Here is a 21,277-nt window from a genome sequence, read left to right on the forward strand (position 1 = left end):
TCAAAAACTGACAGAATATGTGGAGTTAGATAGCTTATCAGAAAAAATAAAGAATAAACCAAAGCAGGAATTGTCTAAAATGGGAAGTCTTTAAAATATATTTGAAAAATAACTACAGCAGTTTAAACTCTGTCACAGCATTTGAATCATTTCAGTAGTAGCTTCAAGAAAGATATGAGACCTAAGTTAAATTAATAATTAGTTAGGTCATAACAAAAGTGTGTATTGGCAACAAGTAATATACAGTTGAAGTAAGGAACAGATGGGAGGTCGGGTCTACAGTCAGAAGACCAATTTTTGCCTTATTGTTTTGTAAATAATATTTTGTTCATTATTATTTTCGTTTTCTGTTTTTCTTTTCTTTCTTGGTGTATCAACAAAAAAATCAAATAAAAAATATATATAAAAAAGTCTTCATTCTAGAGCTGAATTCAGACAGTGAAGAACGGTAATCTGAGAGGACTCCCGGAGCAATTAGCTCCAAATTCCGGCACCAAAGTCTCTGGCCATCTGACCCCTGCCCCTCCCTCCAGTTTTGCAACATGTGAAGAAGAGATGCCAAGCAGGGCTACTCCAAACTGATCTCAAGGAATGGAGGTGTAGGGATGCTTTAGAGAGGTAGGCCAGGGCTGCTCCGTAACATTTAGGCCGTCAGTGTTGGCAAGCTAACACAGGTTTTATCTGCTTTCTGAAACCAACTTATGTTAATAAATTGATGGGTACATCCTGCATCCTTGAATTAATAAGCTCAATGCATCCTAGGGCAGATCAGCTTACCGAAGAAATAAGGTTTGTTCCAGCACCGTGCATTTGATCTGTGAGGAGTTTTTTATATTTCATACAAATTTAGATACTTGGCAGTCCTCGGCGGCTTTGCGATTTGGCAGGGCCCTGCTCTACTGAACCAGAATGCAGGAAAAGGTCGATTTCGAAAAGGAAGTCCCACCTGGATCTTCTCAAACTGTATGTTCTACTAGGTTTCCTTAAGCCAATAATCCTTTTTTAAAATGCATGCTTTTCCAGTTAAGAAAAAAAGAGAGAGTAAAGTGTGTCTTGTTTCTGTTTATTGTAGTATCTTGGACGGGATGAGTGAAGCTTGCGCGAAAGGTGGGATTGAAGCCTGCTATGCTTCAGTGTCCTGTGTCTGTGCCCTCCTTGGCACCCTGGATGATCTCAGTCAAGGGAAAGGCCTCGACGAGGAGCAGGTCCATCTGCTTCTCCGACGTATGGACGAGTTAAAGGACGGGGGCGAGACAAGCAGAGATTCCATGGAGATAAACGATGCCGATTTTAGGTGGCAAAGGCGCATCCTGTCATCAGAGCATACCCACCCCCCCTGGGAAACTGGCAATGAAAAGAGTCCTGACATTAGTATTAGCGTCACCACAGATACTGGTCAGACAACCTTGGAAGGTGAAATGGGGCAGACCACTCCAGAAGATCGTTCTGAAATTCGTAAAAATTCTCTCCAGTCACCGGCTGGACAAATGGGTAAAGAAATTCATTATAAAGACCCAGAATCAGAAACCATTGACCAGCCAGATGTTGTTCAACGGAGCCATACAGTTGTTTATCCAGATATAACTAATTTTCTTTCAGTTGACTGCAGGGCACGTTCTTGTGGATCCAGGTACAGTGAGAGCAATTTCAGTGTTGATGACCAAGATCTTTCTAGGACTGAATTTGATTCATGTGACCAATATTCCATGGCAGCAGAGAAAGATTCCGGAAGGTCAGATGTTTCAGACATAGGCTCAGACAATTGTTCGTTGGCTGATGAAGAGCAGACCCCAAGAGACTGTCCAGGTCACAAATCCTTACGAACTGCTGCCCTTTCCTTGAAACTTCTGAAGAACCAGGAAGCAGATCAGCACAGTGCCAGATTATTCATCCAGTCCCTTGAAGCTCTTCTCCCTCGACTTATCGCTCTTTCTAAAGTGGAAGATGTTGATTTGGCCCTCCAGAACTTCGCTTCAACTTTTTGTTCAGGTTGGTGATCATTTTCTTCACAGCCAGTATTAAATGAACAATGCAGAGCATTGCTGATTAAGGGTCTTTGATATGTCAAATACTCTTTTCAGATATGTTTGAGAGAATCTGCATTCTAATCCATTTGCAGCCCTGTGAATTAATTCTGGAGTTGATGCAAGGCACGTCTGTGTGGCCTGGCTCCAATGTCACTATTTTTTTTTCCTACAAAAGAATGAAAACATATTTATTTAATTTATTCATTTAATAAGATTTTTGCACTGCTTGATTGTAGAAACTCTCAAAGTGGTTTACCCGAAAGATAAGGCAATTAAAGCAGGAAAAATTTACAACCCTGCTTTAAAATATACATAAGTTAAAATACTAAAACAGGTTAAAATCACCTTAGCTTTCTAAACATTTGGGTAGGCTTGTCTAAACAAGAATGTTTTTAGCAAATGTTGAAAAGAGTTCAGTAAAGGTGCCTGCTTGATCTCAATAGGCAGCATGAAAAAGTTATATATCAGAATCTGAACCCTTGTGGACTTCTTAGGAAAGATCTACAAACAAGGTACAAAATTCCAGTCTGCTGCTCATGGATTTTTCCAGCAAAATCCTTGTGGAATTTTCATTTTGACACAGCAGTTTTCATTTGTATTCCTGCATTTTTGACCAATCAGCCTATTATAGCCTATTGTATTATATTACATAAAACTGTTCAGCAAGCACAGTTTTAACATAACATTTCAGTCACACCACATCCTGGTGTCAACTTTATAAGCTGTGTATACGATGTACATAATGATAGGGTTACAGTAGTATATGGGGACTCTTTAATGCTAATCAATTTCCAGAGCAAATTATCCCATAAGCCAGAGGTTCAAATGTTTTAGTACACTTAACTACTGGATGTTCATGTTTAGTTTTATTTAAGAAGCAAGCTGTTACTAATAAGCTGCGCCCACTAATATGGCAAACTGCTTTTGTATGCAAAGGTGTGCCTTTATGATGTTTTGAGAACCTTTCTCCAATATATTCTGTAAAGGTTCTGTACAAACAAGGTTCTATGTATAAAGGTTCTATGTATTGAAACCCAAACAAAATCCAACACCTTATTTACTACACCAGTCTGTTTTAATGCATTGCTGACAGTGGCATCTACTTTCTTCGTGGGAGCGGGTGGCGCTGTGGTCTAAACCACTGAGCCTCTTGGGCTTGCCAATTGGAAGGTCAGCAGTTCAAATCTGTGCGATGGGGTGAACTCCTGTTGCTCTGTCCCAGCTTCTGCCAACCTAGCAGTTTGAAAGCATATCAGTGCAAGTAAATAAATGGGTACCGCTGCAGTGGGAAGGTAAATGGTGTTTCCGTGCGCTCTGGCTTCTGTCACTGTGTTTCATTAACCAGAAGGGGTTTAGTCCTGCTGGCCACATGACCCAGAAAGCTGTCTGTGGACAAACGCCGGCTCCCTCAGCCTGAAAGTGAGATGAGCGCCACAACCCCATAGTCGCCTTTGACTAGACTTAACCGTCCAGGGGTCCTTTACCTTGTTCAAAATAGAGCAGTCTCCACTGGGGCTGTGGAAGGCACTTTGGCTAGTGCAATAAAGGTTTCTGATCATGTAGTTACAGAAATGTGAGTTATAGTGCAGTAACTGGTAAATCGCCATATAAAAAGAAAGCGGCCTTGCATCTCTAAAGCCAGATTTCTCTTACAAGGCACTTGCTATAGCTCTCTGTTTTTTGGTAGGTATGATGCACTCTCCAGGATTTGAAGGGAATGTCGCCTATAGCTTCCAGACACTGATGAATGCAGATAGTCTCTATATGGTCTCTCATTATACTCTCCTGCTCAACCTGAAGCTGTCCAATGCAGATTACTACCGAAAGAAGCCTGGCCAGTCCCCTGTGATCATGGTGAGTGGAATGCAATGCTGGGTATGGTGAAGAACAACACACATTAGCAACTACCCTGACTTCTTATACCTTGTTGGCCCGCAGCTCAGTGAATAAATATGAAGTACTCAGATTTGATGCAGGTTTGACCCAGGGGAGCATTAAATTGGAGCAACTGGGTCCAAATCAGTTTTTGTCTGTTTCGTGGATTTAAAGGGTAGGAGACTTCAGAAAGCAGAGAGGGCAATATTTTACAAAAGCTATTCTTAGAAAATACTATGGGAAGGAAAAATGAAAATGTATAGAAACATTTGCCACCAGACTCAAGGGGAGTTTTGTCCCCTGGTTCTTTCACCATAGGGAGAAAAGTGCTTCCTGAACCTCATCATTCTCCACTTTGCACAAACTATAGTTTGTTGTGTTTGGACAAGAACCTATGGTTTGCTAAGGACCAAAAGGAAGTTAGGGAAACATGGCGGGGGGGTGCGGAGAGAAGCCATCCCGAGGCTCATTTTTGCACAAGTATATGACATTATGGTTTGGTGTCACATCTGAACTGCATCAGAGAGAAAGACGGGTGGTTATTATGTGTGCCGACAGATGCATAATTTTATCTATGCTTGTCACCTTGGTTTTATGCTCCTGATCATATCTGTATGTTTCTAGAAGTCTCTGAGGAAAAGCAACATGCCCAGTAATGCAGTGGTAGCTGAATTGTGCTGTTCCATTCTGCAGAAGGAGTTTATGAAGCAGGTCCAATCCAGTGGAGTTTTGATGGTATTTTCTCAGGCTTGGGTCGAAGAGCTTTACCATCAAGTGCTGGAGAGAAATCTTCTTGGAGAGGCAGGATATTGGGGGAGCCCTGAAGAGCACAGCCTCCCACTCATCACCATGCTGACTGGTCAGTATGATTTGAATACTAGGGCGATATAGAATTAAATACACATCTTTGGCTAAATGCATTGCGTGTCCAAAATGTCCCAGTCCCAGTCAGCATGGCCAGTGGTCAGGGTCTTGTATTATTATGATGGGAATTGTTGTATTATCATAATGATGACAGGTGACTGACCAGTGAGTTTTCCTGCCCACCTGTGTAGCAGTGGGGAGTTAGAAAGACCTGACCCACCAGGCCAAAAAGGATACCCACACCTGATTTTTATAATGCCATTTATGATAAGGTTACCAGATTCTTTTCAATGAATCCGTGGACACAATCAATCAATATTACACATTCGGGATGTTGATACTGCAGCGATGGCGGTGGCAGAGGGGCGGCCGCTGCCGGGGATCTCTCAGCTGGGAAGGAAGGCTTCCCGTTGCCTAACTGAGAGATCCCTGCCCCCTCCTGCTTGCATGCAAGTAGGAGTTGGGAGGCTGCTCCCTGCACCACCATCATATGGGGACTTCTGAGCAGCTCCTGAAGCCAGCCAGAGCCAACTGCTCTGGGCTGCTGAGACTGCCGCTGCTGCATTTTCCAGGGACATTAGATGAAATCCGGGGACATTCCAGGGATGGAATTTGTCCGGGGACTTATTCACAAATCCGGGGACTGTCCCCGGGAAACGGGGACATTTGGTAACCCTGATTTATGACTGCAATAACTTACATTTTGCAGTTGCTTTGTTTTAGTGGCTCAGTCTGACTTTACGGAGGCACCTCCATCCCTCACAACATGAAATAACAACTAGCATGTGTGAACAATCATTATAAATATCAAATACCACAGCCAGAGCTTTCTTATATCACTTGTAAAATGGCCTGTATCCAGTGGCAACAGCAAAGCTTCTAGCAGTGGAACAGGCTTGAAGGTAATTTTCCTTCTCACCTGTAGCCCGCCCCCCCCCCTCTGCCCCATGTCCTCCCTAAATCTGCTGTGGAGAGTCCCCACAACTCTCTGGAGCAGATTTAGCGTGGAGGAGGGGACCTCAGGAGGAAAGAAGAGCCACTGAAAATGACTTCCCTTCCACTGTTAAAGGCTTTACTGTCAGCTGAGCAACACTGCTGGATCAATCTCATACTAGTGGAGACGTATCACACATTCCTCTGCAACTCACTTGAGGGAATTCATGAGGCAATTGTCCCTTAGGTGTTTCCCCCCTTTATCCCATAGTAACTTCTTGTTGTTTTTCTTTGCAGACATTGATGGTTTGGGGAGCAGTACAATAGGTGGGCAGCTGATGGCCTCTGCATCCTCACAGTCTCCTCTCACCCACACCCGGAAGCCAGATGATGCTGTTCTTGCAGGTAAAGGATCTGCATCAAGGGACCCATGAGCCACATTTGTATATATTTGTAGTATTTCAGATATGCCCCACCCCCCAATCACTTAATCTTCATATTTTTATGCTGGATGTGAGTTAGGTAAAGCTTCCTTCTCGGTTTCTTTATCTCTCATGTCTACGCGCATGAACATATGCTGATCCAGGAACTGTGTTTTAAATAAATTATTATTTACTAAATTCATTTGATGCTTTTTCCAAAAATAGCTGAAAGTGACTTACATAAAGTTAAAATGCAAAGATTCTATAACACACACACACAAAAATATTGGTGGTGTTTAAGCAGAAGTTGGGTGGTCATCTGTAATGGATGCTTTAGTTAAGATTCCTGCATTGCAGGGGCCAGGACTAGATTACCCTCAGGATCCCTTCCAGATCTACAGATTCTATGATGCAAAACCACCAAAGGATTCCTTTTCATATATGCATACTGGGAAGCAGGGCTCATTTGGGAGTGGAGCTAGCAACATGGCCCCACTCCTGTTTCAACTTAGGAGGGAATGATGGATTTTAAACTTTCGTCCCAGCTCTCTCCAGTCATGATGAAAAGCATGTGTCTCCATACCGCCTGTTAATTAAGGGGTGGTGGGGGGACCTGACATGCTTTGTATTCTTATTATTTTAATTGATTACCCACCCTTCACTCTAGTTCCCAGCGCAGGTCACAACAATTTAAAAACCATTTAAAACCTTACAGCTGTAACAAAAATTGCAACCACAAAATTGCAATTTTGTCCTGAAAGGTGTCAAAGGCTGGGATAAAGAGGTGCATAATGATGCTGTTTGCATCATTTCCGTCTTGGCTCTGACTGATGCTTGTATTTCCCAAGACTCCTAATAAACCATTTGTTTCTCCTTTCTGCTGCTTCAGGTACTGCTTTTGCCCGATACCTGTTAATTGGTTGCTGGAAGAATTTGATTGACACTTTATCCACACCTCTAACCGGCCGCATGGCAGGCAGCTCCAAAGGATTAGCCTTCATTCTAGGAGCCGAAGGAGTCAAGGAGCAGAACCAGAAGGAGAAGGATGCCATCTGCATGAGTCTGGATGGACTGAGAAAGGCAGCTCGCCTTAGCTGTGCTTTAGGTATAATGCACTCATCAGCATAGGCCCCATTTTTAATTGAATTTGGGCAGGTAGATGTCATCCTTGCAACACCCAAATGTGGCAGCTTGAAAAACAGAAGCAAGCAGTAAGCTGGCTTCACTTCCTCCTATATATTTCTCCTTTTATTGCCAGTGTTTCAGCTGGTATATATTTATACCCTGCCCATCTGGCTGGGTTTCCCCAGCCACTCTGGGCTGCTCCCAACAGAATATTAAAAACACTATAAAGCATCAAACATTAAAAACTTCCCTAAACAGGGCTGCCTTCAGATGTCTTAAAGTCAGGTAGTTGTTTATTTCTTTGACATCTGATAGGAGGGTGTTCCACAGGATGGGCGCCACTACTGAGAAGCCCCTCTGCCTGGTTCCATAACCTCACTTCTCACAGTGAGGGAACAGCCAGAAGGCTCTTGGAGCTGAACCTCAGTGCATAGCTGTCAACGTTTTCCATTTTTTAAGGGAAATTCCCTTATTCCGAATAGGATTCCTCGCAAGAAAAGGGAAAAGTTGACAGCTATGCCTCAGTGTTTGGGCTGAATGATAGGGGTGGAGACGCTCCTTCAGGTATACTGGGCTGAGGCTGTTTAAGGCTTTAAAGGTCAGTGCCCACACTTTGAATTGTGCTCAGAAATGTACTGGGAGCCAATGTAAGTCTTTCAGGACCAGTGTTATATGGTCTCGGCGGCCACTCCCAGTCACCAGTCTAGCTGCCGCATATATGGCTAGTGGGAGGCACAGAAATTCAATAGACCTGTTTCTTGCTGCAGGGGTTGCTGCTAATTGCGCATCTGCCCTTGCTCAGATGGCCGCAGCTTCATGTGTTCAAGAGGAGAAAGAGGAAAAAGAGGTGCAAGAACCCAGTGACACCATAGCTCAAGGTATGACTCATCAAGGGGAACAATGGTTATCATTAGTGATGATATGTATTAAGATTATATGTAGTTGGAAGCCTTGTCAAATGTAATTTTCCTGGGCCTGCCTATAATAGGGATGTCTCCCTTTAGGTCTACTCTACTATAAAGATCAGCAATGGCTGCCTGCCTGCAGAGAGGCAGAGCCTACCTAGATCTGAAAGTGATTGGGTGGGGTGAAGAATCTCATTGCAGTTCTTGTTTATTGCTCTGTATTACCTGCTTTTCCTGAGCATAAGCAGCATAGATATCAATGGGCCCTATTCCCAGATAAATTTGTTTTGTATGGCAAATGGGAAACGCTGTCAACATTCTATGATTCAACATTGTTCTGTGATTTAAATAAAGTAAGGCGCTAGTAGCTGCATAGGATGTGCAGAAATCAGTTGTTTCAACTATAGTGAATTCTCAGGCCTTTTCTACACTTTTGTTAAACACTGCCTGAACAGAGAAGGAGTCAGGATTGGACCCACTCATCCTGCCCAGCCTCTGCGCATTCAGCAAGAAGTGTGAAGCAGGCTCTCTGCGCACAGTTCCCTCTGTGAAGACTCCTCCATGCAATCTGGAAACTTACCCAATATGGGTTTCCAGTCATACATAAGACTCTTTCCTTTATACAGCTCCTTTCACACTTGCCACTGAACACGTGCAAGTTTGTTCCAGGGAGCACGATCCATTTTCTTACTCCCATGTATTTAGTGAAGGTAAGAAAAAAGACTAAGGCCTGCATGCAAACCTTGAAAGAAGCTGAAAATGAGTTTGTTTGCTTTTTAAAAGGAAAAAAAACCTCTACAATAACAGTTCTCTCCTATACAGAAGCCTTTCTTGTGTTAGACGTAACAAGAGATTCTTTATTTCTAACATTCATATTTGTAATGGCACAGTGAAACAGAAGGTGGAGCAAAGACTGGAACAGATGGGGAAAGTGCAAGGGGTCTGCCTCCACACAGCCCACGTTTTGTGCATGGATGCCATTCTAAATGTGGGGCTGGAGATGGGAAGCCACAATCAAGACTGCTGGCCGCACGTATTTAGGTATGGAATTGGAAACTGTATTCCATCTTCAGTTTGAGGCAGTTTAGGCTGGACTCCAACACAACATTTATTTGAAACTGACAACACACGTTGATTGGCAGGTACCTAGTTTGCTGTTCAGTGCGTTTGGTGTACTTTTTTCGATTCCATAAAAGTAACCAGGCAGTGTGCTTGTACTGCAAAAAGAAAATGAAACAGTACTTTTTTAAACAGTGACTATCCCCCATTCAGTGGGCAATAACTATTTAGGTAGGAGCTCAATACACATTTGATAGTTCGCTGCATACAGGACCAATTTGCAAGTCACACTAAACTCAAAGTATGGCTTAGTACACATGTGCAAGTGTGTAATTTTCCAGAGCAAAGATCATAGTCAGTTTGCTCCCTCCTGGTCTCTAGTTTATCATCTGGTCTATAGTCATCAGTTATGGTGACTCTAGATAATCCAGACAATAACCCTTGTATTATTATGTATCTTATTTCTATATATTCGAGCATTGAAAATTCACTCTCTGTTATGCAACAGCTGCATCTAAAATGTAAATGTAATTTAAAATGTTTTTAAAAGTCAGTAATGTTGTAAGGAAAGTTTAAGTTTATGACTAGCTAGTGCAGTGACACCTTGCTTCCAAAAGAGCTTTTCATTTCAGGAGGCGTAAGACTACTGAAGATCATCCTCAAAGAGTAAATGTTGTATGCAGTGGAAAAAACCAATAAGGTCCTCTGTCCTTTTGCTTTGTTTTTTCAGAGTTTGTGAGTACATCAGCACACTGGAACATGCTCATTTCAGTGATGGGACATCTCAGCCACCGGTAACTATTACCCAGGGCCAACAGGCCACAGACGGGCTTCAGGGAGATGTTCAGTCTACAGACAGCACCCAGGAACTGACGCTAGATCAAGAGACTGCACTGAGGAATAATCCTGTAATCCAGCCTGTTTCCATTCAGGAGCTCATCAAAGAAAGTAGCAAGGGAAGAGCGTTTGATTTCCGTGGGGGCAGCCTGATGACTGGAAGCAACGCTGCCAAAGCTATCCTTACCCTCTCCACCCAGGCAGACAGGTATGGTTGGCATCACATTTGACAGTTGCTACATGTTCTGAGTTTCTTCAAGAAACCATCATGGATGTGTTACTGTGAATATCCAAAATTTGCACATGATGACATTCTAGTGCAGTGCTGCCAGCACCAGAAAAACATTAATGAATGTTGTAAAATATATACAGCCCCACTAATGGGCATGCAGTTTTTACTTCTCCCGGGTACTTGTGCTGGTTTACTTCCTTTCCACCTACTTCCACCCTGGGCTCATTTGTTTGTGTATTTTAAGTCAGACTCCATGTCCCCCTACTGATGCAGCAATAAAACTGCTAGCACATTTGTAAAGCTAAGCAGGTTCCCATATGGTTTCAAATTGGATGGGGGACCGTGTGTCGACATTCCTGCATTGCAGGGCTAGATGACTCTTTGGGTCCCTTTCAACTCTAAAATTCTATGATTTGGTCAGATCAAGTGATATATTCTGCCTTTTTGCCCGAAGGCTATTTGAAGATGCTGTTGACAAGTTGAATCTGATGGCATTGGGGGGTTTCCTGTATCAGCTGAAGAAAGCCTCTCAGTCCCAGCTCTTCCACTCAGTTACAGACACTGTTGATTACTCCTTGGCAATGCCAGGTAAGCCTCTTAAGACACAAAGCATCCTATATATATGCTATACCATGTATACAATTTAAATTATCAATTACTCTGCACTGTCTTTTTTGCCCTGGTAGGTGAAGTAAAATCTACCCAAGACAGGAGCAGTGCCCTCCACTTGTTCCGTCTTGGAGGGGCCATGCTCCGAATTGTAAGGAGTAAATGCCGCCCTCTTCTCCATCTTATGCGCTGCTGGAACTTGGTGGCCCCTCACCTAGTGGAGGTGAGAGAATTACAAAGGCTTCTTCCCCACCCATGCAATTTCTCTTTGTATTGTAAAAATTGCAAAGGGCAACCACAATGTTAATTAATGTACTTGAAAAAGAGAATGTACAGGTGAACGAAGCACTAAGAAAGATTATACTCTGGAAATTTGCAGGCTATAGCCATCAGCCTAGCACAGTTCTTAGACAGATCCTCATAAAAACAGCTTTATTCATTTCTTCATGATAGGTTGGCTGTTTGTATGTTTGGTTGATTTATGTCTCCCCCTCTATCTCATGGGCTCAGAACGACATACAGCCATTTTTCTAAGGGGATCGCAGTCTAAGGAAATCAAATAGCTCGGGGAGATAAAAAAGGCAAAATAAAATTAAAACAGCATTGTAACATGAAATCTAGCTCAAACAGATTTCCTCGTTGTACTTACTGTAGACATTTTTAGTGCTAGGCCTCAGCAGATTTTCTTTGAATTCTCTCCCACCCTCCTCCTAAGTAACAGTCCTTGCCAGGTCTTGTCGAAAAGGCATTTTTTGCTTGACTGAAATTCTGCTTTTTACTCCTCTTGTTGCTGCAGGCTGCCTGCCATAAAGAAAGGCATGTTTCTCGGAAGGCTGTCTCTTTCATCCACGACATCCTAACTGAGGTTCTGACAGACTGGAATGAGCCCCCTCATTTTCACTTGAATGAGGCCCTCTTCCGCCCCTTTGAGCGTATCATGCAGCTGGAACTCTGTGACGAAGATGTCCAGGACCAGGCAAGCTAAACCTTATTTATAATGGCAACAGCCTACCTTCAACTGCAAGACCACTTTGATTCTTATTATATGCCTAGCAATCGCAATCCTTTCAGTTGCTTCCTGGGAATGGGAAATGGCAAAAGAAGATTCTGTGCTGGGCTTGTTTGTATCTTATACTGGAAAGGGTTTAGCATTGGGAGAATTTCATTTGAAGTGTCTATCTTTCAAGTTTCTGAGCAGGTGTTGGTGGATTCCAATTCCCCTAAGCCCCAGCCAGCATGTCCAATGGTCAGGGGTGATGAGAGGAAAGCCACAGTCTCCTCACCTCTCTTTTAAAGAGTGTGAGCAATAGCAACATCACCAAAGTCAGGAAGGGTTTTTAGTTGGATTTCCAGAGCTGGAACGACAAATTATCATGAGCATCTGAAAAAGAAACAAAATGCTCTGCTTAATATGCATAGGATATGGGCCTCGCAATTCAGTGCTTATTTGTGTTGCCATAGTGCGGGTTATTTTTTTTAATTATAATTAGAAAAATGTTATCAACAATTGTATTGCTTTCTACTCAAGTCATGTAGGTCTCCTATAAAAAAAATAAATAACCTGGTAGCATTATTCGGTTGTGTATATAAAATCAGAAGTGGGTCACCAGGGGTGGCAGAGTTAGCTTTCCAGCAGGTGGGCCACTGTTGCTTACCAGGAGTGGCAGGGCAGTGGACAGGTTGACGCACTGCAAACAACACCCATAGGAGCACTGGAATGGCCCCACCAGTGCACTTACCCTGCTGCAACCTCCCCCAGCTCCTGATAAGCCACAGAGACCCTGCTCCTGGGAAGCTGCTGTAGTATCTCCACCCCACCTGCTGATCTGCTTCTGTATTTCTCACACAGTATTTTCTCTGTGCTGGATTATTTACTTCTGCAATGCTTTGTGTGCTCTGATTGTGCCAGGTGATCACATCCATAGGCGAGCTGGTGGAGGTGTGCTCAACTCGGATCCAGTCAGGGTGGAGGCCATTGTTCAGCGCACTAGAAACTGTGCGCAGTAGCAGCAAGTCGGAGGTTAAGGAATACCTTGTTGGAGAGTATTCAATGGGTAAGACCTTTCTGCAGTTTTCTAGATACCACTATTTAGGTACTGGGTTTTTTAAGGGGCAGTGTTTGAAAGGCAACAAATCTATATAGCAGACTATCCAAAAACATACTGAATAAATGAGTAGATCTGAGCTACTGTGAAGTTTTTGCATCACAACAGAGTTCTGGAAGGTCTTTACGGTGAGTGTAACATTTTCCCCACATGTTGAAAAATTGTGTCAATATAATTTTTTTGTTGTTGTTCAGCAAAAAGTTGTAGAAAATGGATGAGCCCCTTTGAACTCACTGGGACTTCCTTCTATGCATATAGGATTGTGCTGTCAGTCACTAACCAACATAATTTGACTCTATGCTTGTCTCTAGTAGCTGCATTTAGTAACATGAATGTTTTTATGTTGTAAACCACTTTTGAGATATTAATAGTAAGCAGTATAAAAGCATCTTCAATGAATTTTCAAAAATACATATACTAGGTTTGTCTGTATCAACTGTGAGTGAGCACTGAATGCAAGATTTGGTTCAGTGGCCTGATTTGGCTCAAATTGTTTTGGAGGCTGCTCACTTCATTTCAGGTCTGAATCAGGAACTCACTTAAGGAAAATCAAAGCTTGGTTCTCAGTGATTTAATGGGGATACATACACAGACTCAATTGCTACATCTGTGCAGTTAGATGAAGGCCAACGTCTCCAGTTGTACAGAAGACTTGTAAAGTGCCTGTGCAGCATGGCACCTGAAACCCCAAAATCTGGAAGAGCCATTTTGACTCTGAAAATTTATTCCCATTTTCCTTGTAGTAAAGCCACTGAACACTGTGGGGCTTACTTCCAAGTAAATGTAGAATTGCATTGCACATTAATTTGAACCAAGTTAGAAAATCATGGGCTTTTCCAGGTAATGTGTATCTGTATCAGCTAAACAATTATTCTTGCTCCCTTAGGAAAATGCCAGGCACCTGTGTTTGATGTCTTTGAAGCATTTTTAAATACAGACAACATCCAGGTCTTTGCAAATGCAGCCACCAGTTATATCATGTGCCTTATGAAGTTTGTCAAAGGATTGGGTAAGGAACCTTTTAAATATATTCATCTGTATGTTTACTGTAGGGATTGATGTTTGTGGAGACAGATGCAAACTGTTTACTGAATGTCGACAAAGGCTATGAATGCATTTTAGAGGTATGAAGCCCTGTGGTTTTTGTATGAGCACTGAAGTCACAGCACTGTGATTTGAGAAAGTGTGCCCACATGGAGCTATTATGGTGTTTTGTTGTAATTCCACCCTCCCAAATGCTTGCTTTTTCCAAGAATGCTACTGGGCTTTTTTGTTTCCTTTTTGAAAATGGGTCCTTTGCCATTCCCTGATCTGCAAGCTTTTTTTTTTTTTTTTTTTGCCAGGCACCCTCACAGTTGTGAAAGAGATTCTGTCTACAAAAAGTTAACTGCTCTTTCCTGGTGATGAGGGTGGAGTGGGGAACAGTGTGAAGGAGACTTTCATACAGTAATAATAATCAAAAGCTTAAAGAAGTCTCACAAAGGGCAGGGTAGGAGTGACGTCCTGGCGACACTTCTTCCTTACGTTTCTAAGTTAGAAAATATATTGTGGGGTTTGCCCCGTCTTGCACAATGTAGTTGTTAATATTATTATTATGAACCAAAGCATTCTCTGCAAAGGAGGTCCTCCCACACCTCGTGTTAAAGCAGTTGGCAACCACTCCTCCTTGTTGCACATTAAGAGTACAAAACTGCACCTGGGGTGCAGGGTCGCTGGGTGCTTCAATGGAAATGAGGCACAAAAGGGCCAACTTTGAAGTGATCATTCTGGCCATCTGTAGAGAGCATGGAAATATATTACATGAGGAGTGGGATGGCCCTACAGTAGAATCCCTCTGTGCAGGCAGGATTGAACATACTATGTCTAACATTTCCACCAAGACATTTCTTCATCCTCCTCTGCAAGTTATTCCTCATAACTGCTGTGTGCATTTTGTGAATTGGTGAATCCCTCTGGATTCCACAATCACCATACAGGGTCATAGTAATGAAGAGCATTCAGACCAGCATTGTGTTCTGCTTAGACGTTTTCTTTCTTCCATCCCAGGGGAGGCAGATTGCAAGGAGGTTGGGGATTGTGTGCCAGGATCAGGATCCATGTCTACAGACTTGTGCCTTCCTGCTCTTGATTACCTCAGGCGGTGTTCTCAGGTGAGCACAAGGATGCTAAAAGCTGCTTGAAATGGCATCCACAAGGGGGTAGAGGCTCCCTGTAGCGGCTCTTATTTGTGTAAACAGGTTGGTCACTGCAGCATGCAGAAAAGCCCTGAGCCTCATGGTGAGCCTCTTACAATTTCTCTGGCTGACACACATAGCAAATCTTTGAGGTTTCTCGCATTCTGGCAGTGTAGTCTATTTCTCTCTCTTGCCACAGGGAGCACAGATTACCAATTTCTGTGCTCTTTCTTCTGCCAGATCAGAAGCTGTGCAAGTGTTTAAACACAGTGGCAACAGCTTTTCCCATCGCTCCTCTTATTGAGGAAACATAGCAAAGTGATTGGGCTACTAACGGCTGCTGGGCTTGTCTCTGTTTTGCTGGAAGAGAGAGAGAGAGAGAGAGAGAGAGAGAGAGAGAGAGAGAGAGAGAGATCACATGATGGAGCAAAACCTGGCTGCCTAGGGGCAACTTTTACTCACCGAAGGTGTTAAGGAAAGTGCTTGCTTATAGAGTTGCCAAGACCGGATTTGTAAATACAAGGCTTAGGATACTTCCATGCTCAGGTTTTGATCAGGTCCTGTGTACATTAAATCAACATGACCAGCAAATGACAGACACTCTGCATGATAGATATGTGGTGTCTCATGCCCATATGGGAGTGGCTTGATTATATTATCTTTAGCAACCATATGCCACGTTATCCTTCTGTTTCCTGGGGTTACTCCCACATTTCTGAGTGTAGCATTGAAGCCTGAAACAGAAGCCAAGACAAAATCCCTGGGCACACGCACCCTTCCCTGTTAGAATATCAAACTATTTTAGCCAAATCGTTTTCTGTGTGAATGTTCTACAACATGTAGCTCTGAATCTATCATGCCAGCGCATACTGCAGAGTAGTCTCATCATTTCTCTCCCTTTTTAGTTGCTTGCCAAAATCTACAAAATGCCCCTGAAGCCTATTTTTCTCAGTGGGAAACTTGCTAACTTACCCCAAAGAATACAAGAACGATCCGCAAGCAGTGAAGATGGCATTGAGTGTGTCCTTTCTGATTTTGATGATGACACAGGTAAGCAAAATTACTGTTATGATCCTAAAGAGGAACGTCCTTAAATAGCACTTACCAAATGGGGCTTGTCCCCATTCACCTGGGGCTCTGGGGGAACAGCTTTTGCTACAGCCGCAGCCCAGACCCAGGGGCTGTCTTCTTCCTGCACGGCCTGGTATCTTCCCTTCTAGCTTCCTAGGAAGGCCTGCCAAACAGGCCAGTCAGGACCCAGGGCAGGGGGCTGAACTAGGCCCACTCCTGCTGTATTTAAGAGGACAGCCTCAGGTAGTCACCTTCTTGGGAGGTTGTCACAGGATTCACCACTCACCCACCCAGGCTGTAAGTGACCTGCCAGAAGATGAGCGGGCAGGCGAGGGTGAGGGCCTTTCTATGCTTTATCCAGTTGGTCCAGGGGATGTCTCTGTTTGGGAGTCCACACAGGGCCAATGAACCATAACGCCCCTCCCAATGGCAGCCTGAGTGGGATCGTAGCTCCTGATCCATGTCAGGAGCGACCCCCCCCCCCCACCAAGTGCAGCCCCCCACCTACATTCTGTACATTTACGCATTTATATATCTAAATATTTTATAATCCTCCCACCATTCAAAAATATTGTTGCCATGTACGAAGAGAGAAGTAAAAGGAAATGCAAGGCTAGAACAATAAGAATACATTAAAACCATCACTAAAACCTGACAGGAAGATTGAACCAAGTGATCAGCATCTCTCAAGCACTTATAAAAGAAAAACGGAAGAGAAATGGGGCAGGAACTGGGAACCTAGCAAAATTAATTCCACAACAGAAAACCTATGCTACACATAGCTTCTCACATGCGATTTTGTTTTGTTTTCCTAGGCCTTATTAATGTCTGGATCATTCTGCTTGAAGAGTTGACTACTGCCATATCCAACTGCCCCCGTCAGCATCAGCCTCCCACCCTGGATTTGCTCTTTGAACTATTGAGAGATGTTACCAAAACACCTGGTAATTGTTTTTAATTTATTGACTACTACTAAAGTGTAGTAGTAGTCCTACCCCCTGGGTTGGAGCAGGGATGGGTGGGCTCATTAAATTCCATCCCATCCCATCTCCAGGCAGATTTTTAATAGAGAATCCATTTGAACTGCCTGGAAACACAGAGTTAAAAGTACTACCTGCAAAGTGCTCTGAGGGTTGCGCCCTGCCTCTGCTCCCCCAGAATACAAGTTTTTTTCTTTAAACCTTTCGAAATGGCACTCACTTGCCTCCAGCATGCCCATCTATTGCATGGGGTTCCTTATCACCACACACCTTGGACGAACTTTGTGCAAGTCCCCCTGGGCGCAGCAGAGCTTGGTGGCATTCTGTCACTCCCAGGGGGAATTATACAGGGAAAAACATGGCTGCCTCCATGATGGCTGCAACATAAGCCAAGCAAACAGACTCTCACAGCTCTGATAGCACTTTTGTATCACCCCAAACACATCTAATTGATTTACTGCTGTTAACATTTTAGTATTGTTATATTTTGTTGTATTTTGTAACAAGGACACAGGGAGCTAGGCAATTTCATTGGGGGGGGTGAAATTCGAGAATGACTTATTAACAGTTAATGGTCTTTTAGACTTCCTCCACATGAATAAGAGTTCACTTTTTGAATAATAAGAATTATATGTCACCGGGGGGGGGGCATGCCTGCTATTTATAGATCTGTTAATAAAGTAGCAAACCCACAGGTAGGGAAATACACATGTGTATCATAGAGATGCCACCTGAGTGTTGACTTCCATGTTAAATGTGCAGCCATTATACATGGGGCTTTTTTAAAAGGGGAAATTGTAATATGAGAAGCTGCCAGTAAATTACTGGCATGCCAATTATGAAAGAAGCTATGCAAATGGCAGGTGAAGTTCCATATACAGTAAGGGCACAGTTGTAAGTGAAACCCTCCTTGCAGTGCATCTTTGCTCTCTGGTCAGTCTCGAGGAAGGGAATCCACCATGGGTATATAGGATGCATTGTCCTGAGTTAGCCCTAAGCATCTGTTTGAAGGCCCAACATATTTATCTGTCTTGTGTTTTTATTCTCTAGGCCCTGGATTTGGTATTTATGCAGTTGTTCACCTTCTGCTCCCTACAATGTCCCTTTGGCTTCATCGCAGCCACAGCGACCATTCTTACTGGGATGTGGCATCTGCTAATTTCAAGCATGCAATTGGCCTTTCTTGTGAACTAGTAGTGGAGCACATTCAGAGTTTCATACACTCAGGTAATTTTATGTAGTCTTATATGTTGCAACCCATTCTAACCATACTCTTGTAGACAAACTTTAGTTTTGGCATTAACGATTACAGTGTGATCAAGACCTTTTAAACATGGATGAACTGCTATTGGAAGAGAGAAAAGATTATGGTAGAATTACATATATACACTGGAATGTGCATATATACACTGGAATGTTTATTTCTCCAGTGAAAAGTGAAACGACTCAGCTGTCCTTGCTCTGTTTATATCAGGCTTCCTCAACCTCAGCCCTCCAGATGTTTTGAGACTACAATTCCCATCGTCCCTGACCACTGGTCCTGCTAGCTAGGGATCATGGGAGTTGTAGGCCAAAAACATCTGGAGAACCGAGGTTAAGGAAGCCTGGTTTATATGAAAATTTCAAAGACACCCATTCACAGTGCATTTAAGAATGGGATTTGATTCCCAAATTAGGTTTTGAGCCTCCAGTACCAACCAAACATTCTCTCTGACCCCAAACCATCTGTGACTATAAAGTACACAGCACCATGGGTATTTGCATGGCAAGGAATACATTGACTAAAGCACAGGCAGATGAGTCGAGGCAGTGATCCAAACACTACTGTGAAGAGGAAACATGTAACTAAGCATCCTAGCTGAACTGGGGCAAAGGTTTTCCCCTAGTACTAAATGTCACAGCATTATAGTAAACTGATTTGAGGGTTGTTGTTGTTTTACAATCTAGTGATATATGAATTTGACTAAACAAGATAAATAAGAAAAAATAATACTGTAAAACTGTAACGGATCTGAACATCATCTGGTATTATCCCACTGCACAAAAGCTAGATCCAGGCCAAGCAAGCAGCTCTAATTATCCTGACTAGAGTATTAGCAATATCCCAGTTTATAGCCAGGTCAGAGGGCAGCATGCATGAAGAAGATGCCGTGTGCATTTATTTCTAAAAATGCAGTAGTTCCTCTGTGTTGTAATTCTATTAAATTATGGTTAATATCAAAGCCAACTGCCTAATTTCCTCTTTAGATATTGGCTATGAGAATATGATTAACACAATGCTCAGAGACCTCTTCAAATTACTGGTAGCTTGTGTGGCAGAACCCACAGAATCCATCTCTAGAGTTGGGTGCTCCTGTATCAGGTAATATGGCTTTCATTTCTATAGTCATTTTACACATAGGCCCAGTTTGCACGTAACACTAAACCTCACAGGTCCTTTGGGGGGGGCACACAATTAGACATGAAATACTAATGTGAAAGTTAAAATTACCTCTAGTTAAAGAAGGTATGGGTTCTAAAGGCTTCTGCAGAAAATGTCAGAAAATTATTCTTTGCCAACTCAAAGTTCAGACTTTGAAAGCACCTGTCCACCCAATAACTCTGCGGCTTTGAAAGCAGTTTGCATCACTTCCCTTCATGCTTGAAGTATGGGGAGAAATACATTAGTTACTCCTTCAAACCTTACACAGGAGCACGTTCAAGTGATATTCCAAGGTGCCTTGATCTAAGCTTATGTATTGGGCTTCACTTGGCTCTTCATAGATCTACATCAATAAGAAAAGCCGTTTTGGCTTTTAAGCTAATCCCAGTTTTGCAATCGTCTTGTGAAATGCTTATTGGCTGGTTATCGGCTTCATGGTCTTTTCCTTTATCTATAGATATGTTCTAGTGACAGCTGGTCCTGTTTTTACAGAAGAAATGTGGAGGCTGGCATGCTGTGCGCTGCAGGATGCCTTCTCAGCCACTCTTGAGCCAGTGAAGGTATCACTTGCATTTAACTGGGTGCCGCAAGCATCTCTCCTAATATGTGGCTACTATTTTCTTAGACTGTTGCTCTCATCTATGATTACTTAGAGAGCAAACACCTTGGAGGGAGGGAGCATTGGTTGTTTGAACTAGCATCTCTGTGTGGGTGATGTATAAGCAGCCAGCAAGATTTCTGCAATGACAGCGCTTTGGGAAAGCGGCTCAACCATCACAGAACTTTTGATGGCTTATGGTCTCTACTCATATGGAAAAGAAACAACATCTCTGCATAAGCTCAGGCAGGAGCTTGAATTTAGCTCCACACACACTTAAGGCCATCAAATAAATGGGGTACAACCTGTGCACGACCCATTCTAGTGGGCACTTCCAGACTCTCACTAGTGAGCACTTTAGAAAAAATAAGTTGGAAGAGCATGATGTACATCAGGTTCATCAATTAGGTATGTGTGTGAGAGAGAAAGAAACTGATGTCAGCCAGGGGTCAGCAAACCTTTTCAGCAGGGGGCCAGTCCACTGTCCCTCAGACCAGACTATTTTTTTTGGGGGGGGGGGGAATGAACGAATTCCTATGCCCCACAAATAACCCAGAGATGCATTTTAAATAAAAGGACACATTCTACTCATGTAAAAACATGCTGATTCCCAAACCGTCCGCGGGCCGGATTTAGAAGGCAATTGGGCCACATCCGGTCCCCAGGCTTTAGTTTGCCTACCCATGGCTTAATATAACCTAGCACAATCTTTTTTTAAAATCAACCCTATTGGTTGCTTAGCATTCAGAATACACACTGAACATCTGGTGCTGTTTCTCTGCAGAATCTGTTGGGCTATTTCCACAGCGGCTCTGAAAACTTCACTGGGGATGCCTGTGAGGTGAAAGTGGCAGCCCCTTCCCTCTCTCCTAGTGCTGAAGCCGAATATTGGAGAATACGGGCCATGGCTCAACAGGTGAAGACTTTGAGAGATATAATGATCAAAATGCATATTAAATTAAACCTAGGCACTGGTGCAGGCTTAACACTTCTACAGTAATCAGTTGGATTTGCATGCTTAACTGTGACTGGATTGTTT

The 21,277-nt window shown here is 43.1% G+C and overlaps 1 protein-coding gene across 2 annotated transcripts in view; it reads left to right on the forward strand.

Annotated features, from left to right (window-relative positions):
• The window catches only part of ARFGEF3 (ARFGEF family member 3), a 69,968-nt gene that overhangs the window by 39,864 nt on the left and 8,827 nt on the right, over nucleotides 1–21,277 (forward strand). The window contains exons 11-31 of one of the 2 annotated variants that reach the window (XM_080999470.1): nucleotides 851–963; nucleotides 1,073–1,989; nucleotides 3,715–3,881; nucleotides 4,527–4,761; nucleotides 5,997–6,104; nucleotides 7,011–7,226; nucleotides 8,014–8,124; nucleotides 9,042–9,192; nucleotides 9,941–10,255; nucleotides 10,734–10,867; nucleotides 10,966–11,111; nucleotides 11,685–11,864; nucleotides 12,798–12,942; nucleotides 13,880–14,002; nucleotides 15,040–15,143; nucleotides 16,073–16,217; nucleotides 17,054–17,182; nucleotides 18,269–18,445; nucleotides 19,466–19,580; nucleotides 20,098–20,200; nucleotides 21,023–21,154. In XM_080999470.1, the coding sequence (XP_080855596.1) occupies nucleotides 851–963; nucleotides 1,073–1,989; nucleotides 3,715–3,881; nucleotides 4,527–4,761; nucleotides 5,997–6,104; nucleotides 7,011–7,226; nucleotides 8,014–8,124; nucleotides 9,042–9,192; nucleotides 9,941–10,255; nucleotides 10,734–10,867; nucleotides 10,966–11,111; nucleotides 11,685–11,864; nucleotides 12,798–12,942; nucleotides 13,880–14,002; nucleotides 15,040–15,143; nucleotides 16,073–16,217; nucleotides 17,054–17,182; nucleotides 18,269–18,445; nucleotides 19,466–19,580; nucleotides 20,098–20,200; nucleotides 21,023–21,154 (3,966 nt within the window). The remainder of the gene's footprint in view (nucleotides 1–850; nucleotides 964–1,072; nucleotides 1,990–3,714; nucleotides 3,882–4,526; nucleotides 4,762–5,996; nucleotides 6,105–7,010; nucleotides 7,227–8,013; nucleotides 8,125–9,041; nucleotides 9,193–9,940; nucleotides 10,256–10,733; nucleotides 10,868–10,965; nucleotides 11,112–11,684; nucleotides 11,865–12,797; nucleotides 12,943–13,879; nucleotides 14,003–15,039; nucleotides 15,144–16,072; nucleotides 16,218–17,053; nucleotides 17,183–18,268; nucleotides 18,446–19,465; nucleotides 19,581–20,097; nucleotides 20,201–21,022; nucleotides 21,155–21,277) is intronic. The other variant, XM_080999471.1, reaches the window with a different exon arrangement.

The sequence above is a fragment of the Podarcis pityusensis genome (genome assembly GCF_964106645.2).
Source record: "Podarcis pityusensis genome assembly, chromosome: 3".
Classification (NCBI taxonomy): domain Eukaryota; kingdom Metazoa; phylum Chordata; class Lepidosauria; order Squamata; family Lacertidae; genus Podarcis; species Podarcis pityusensis.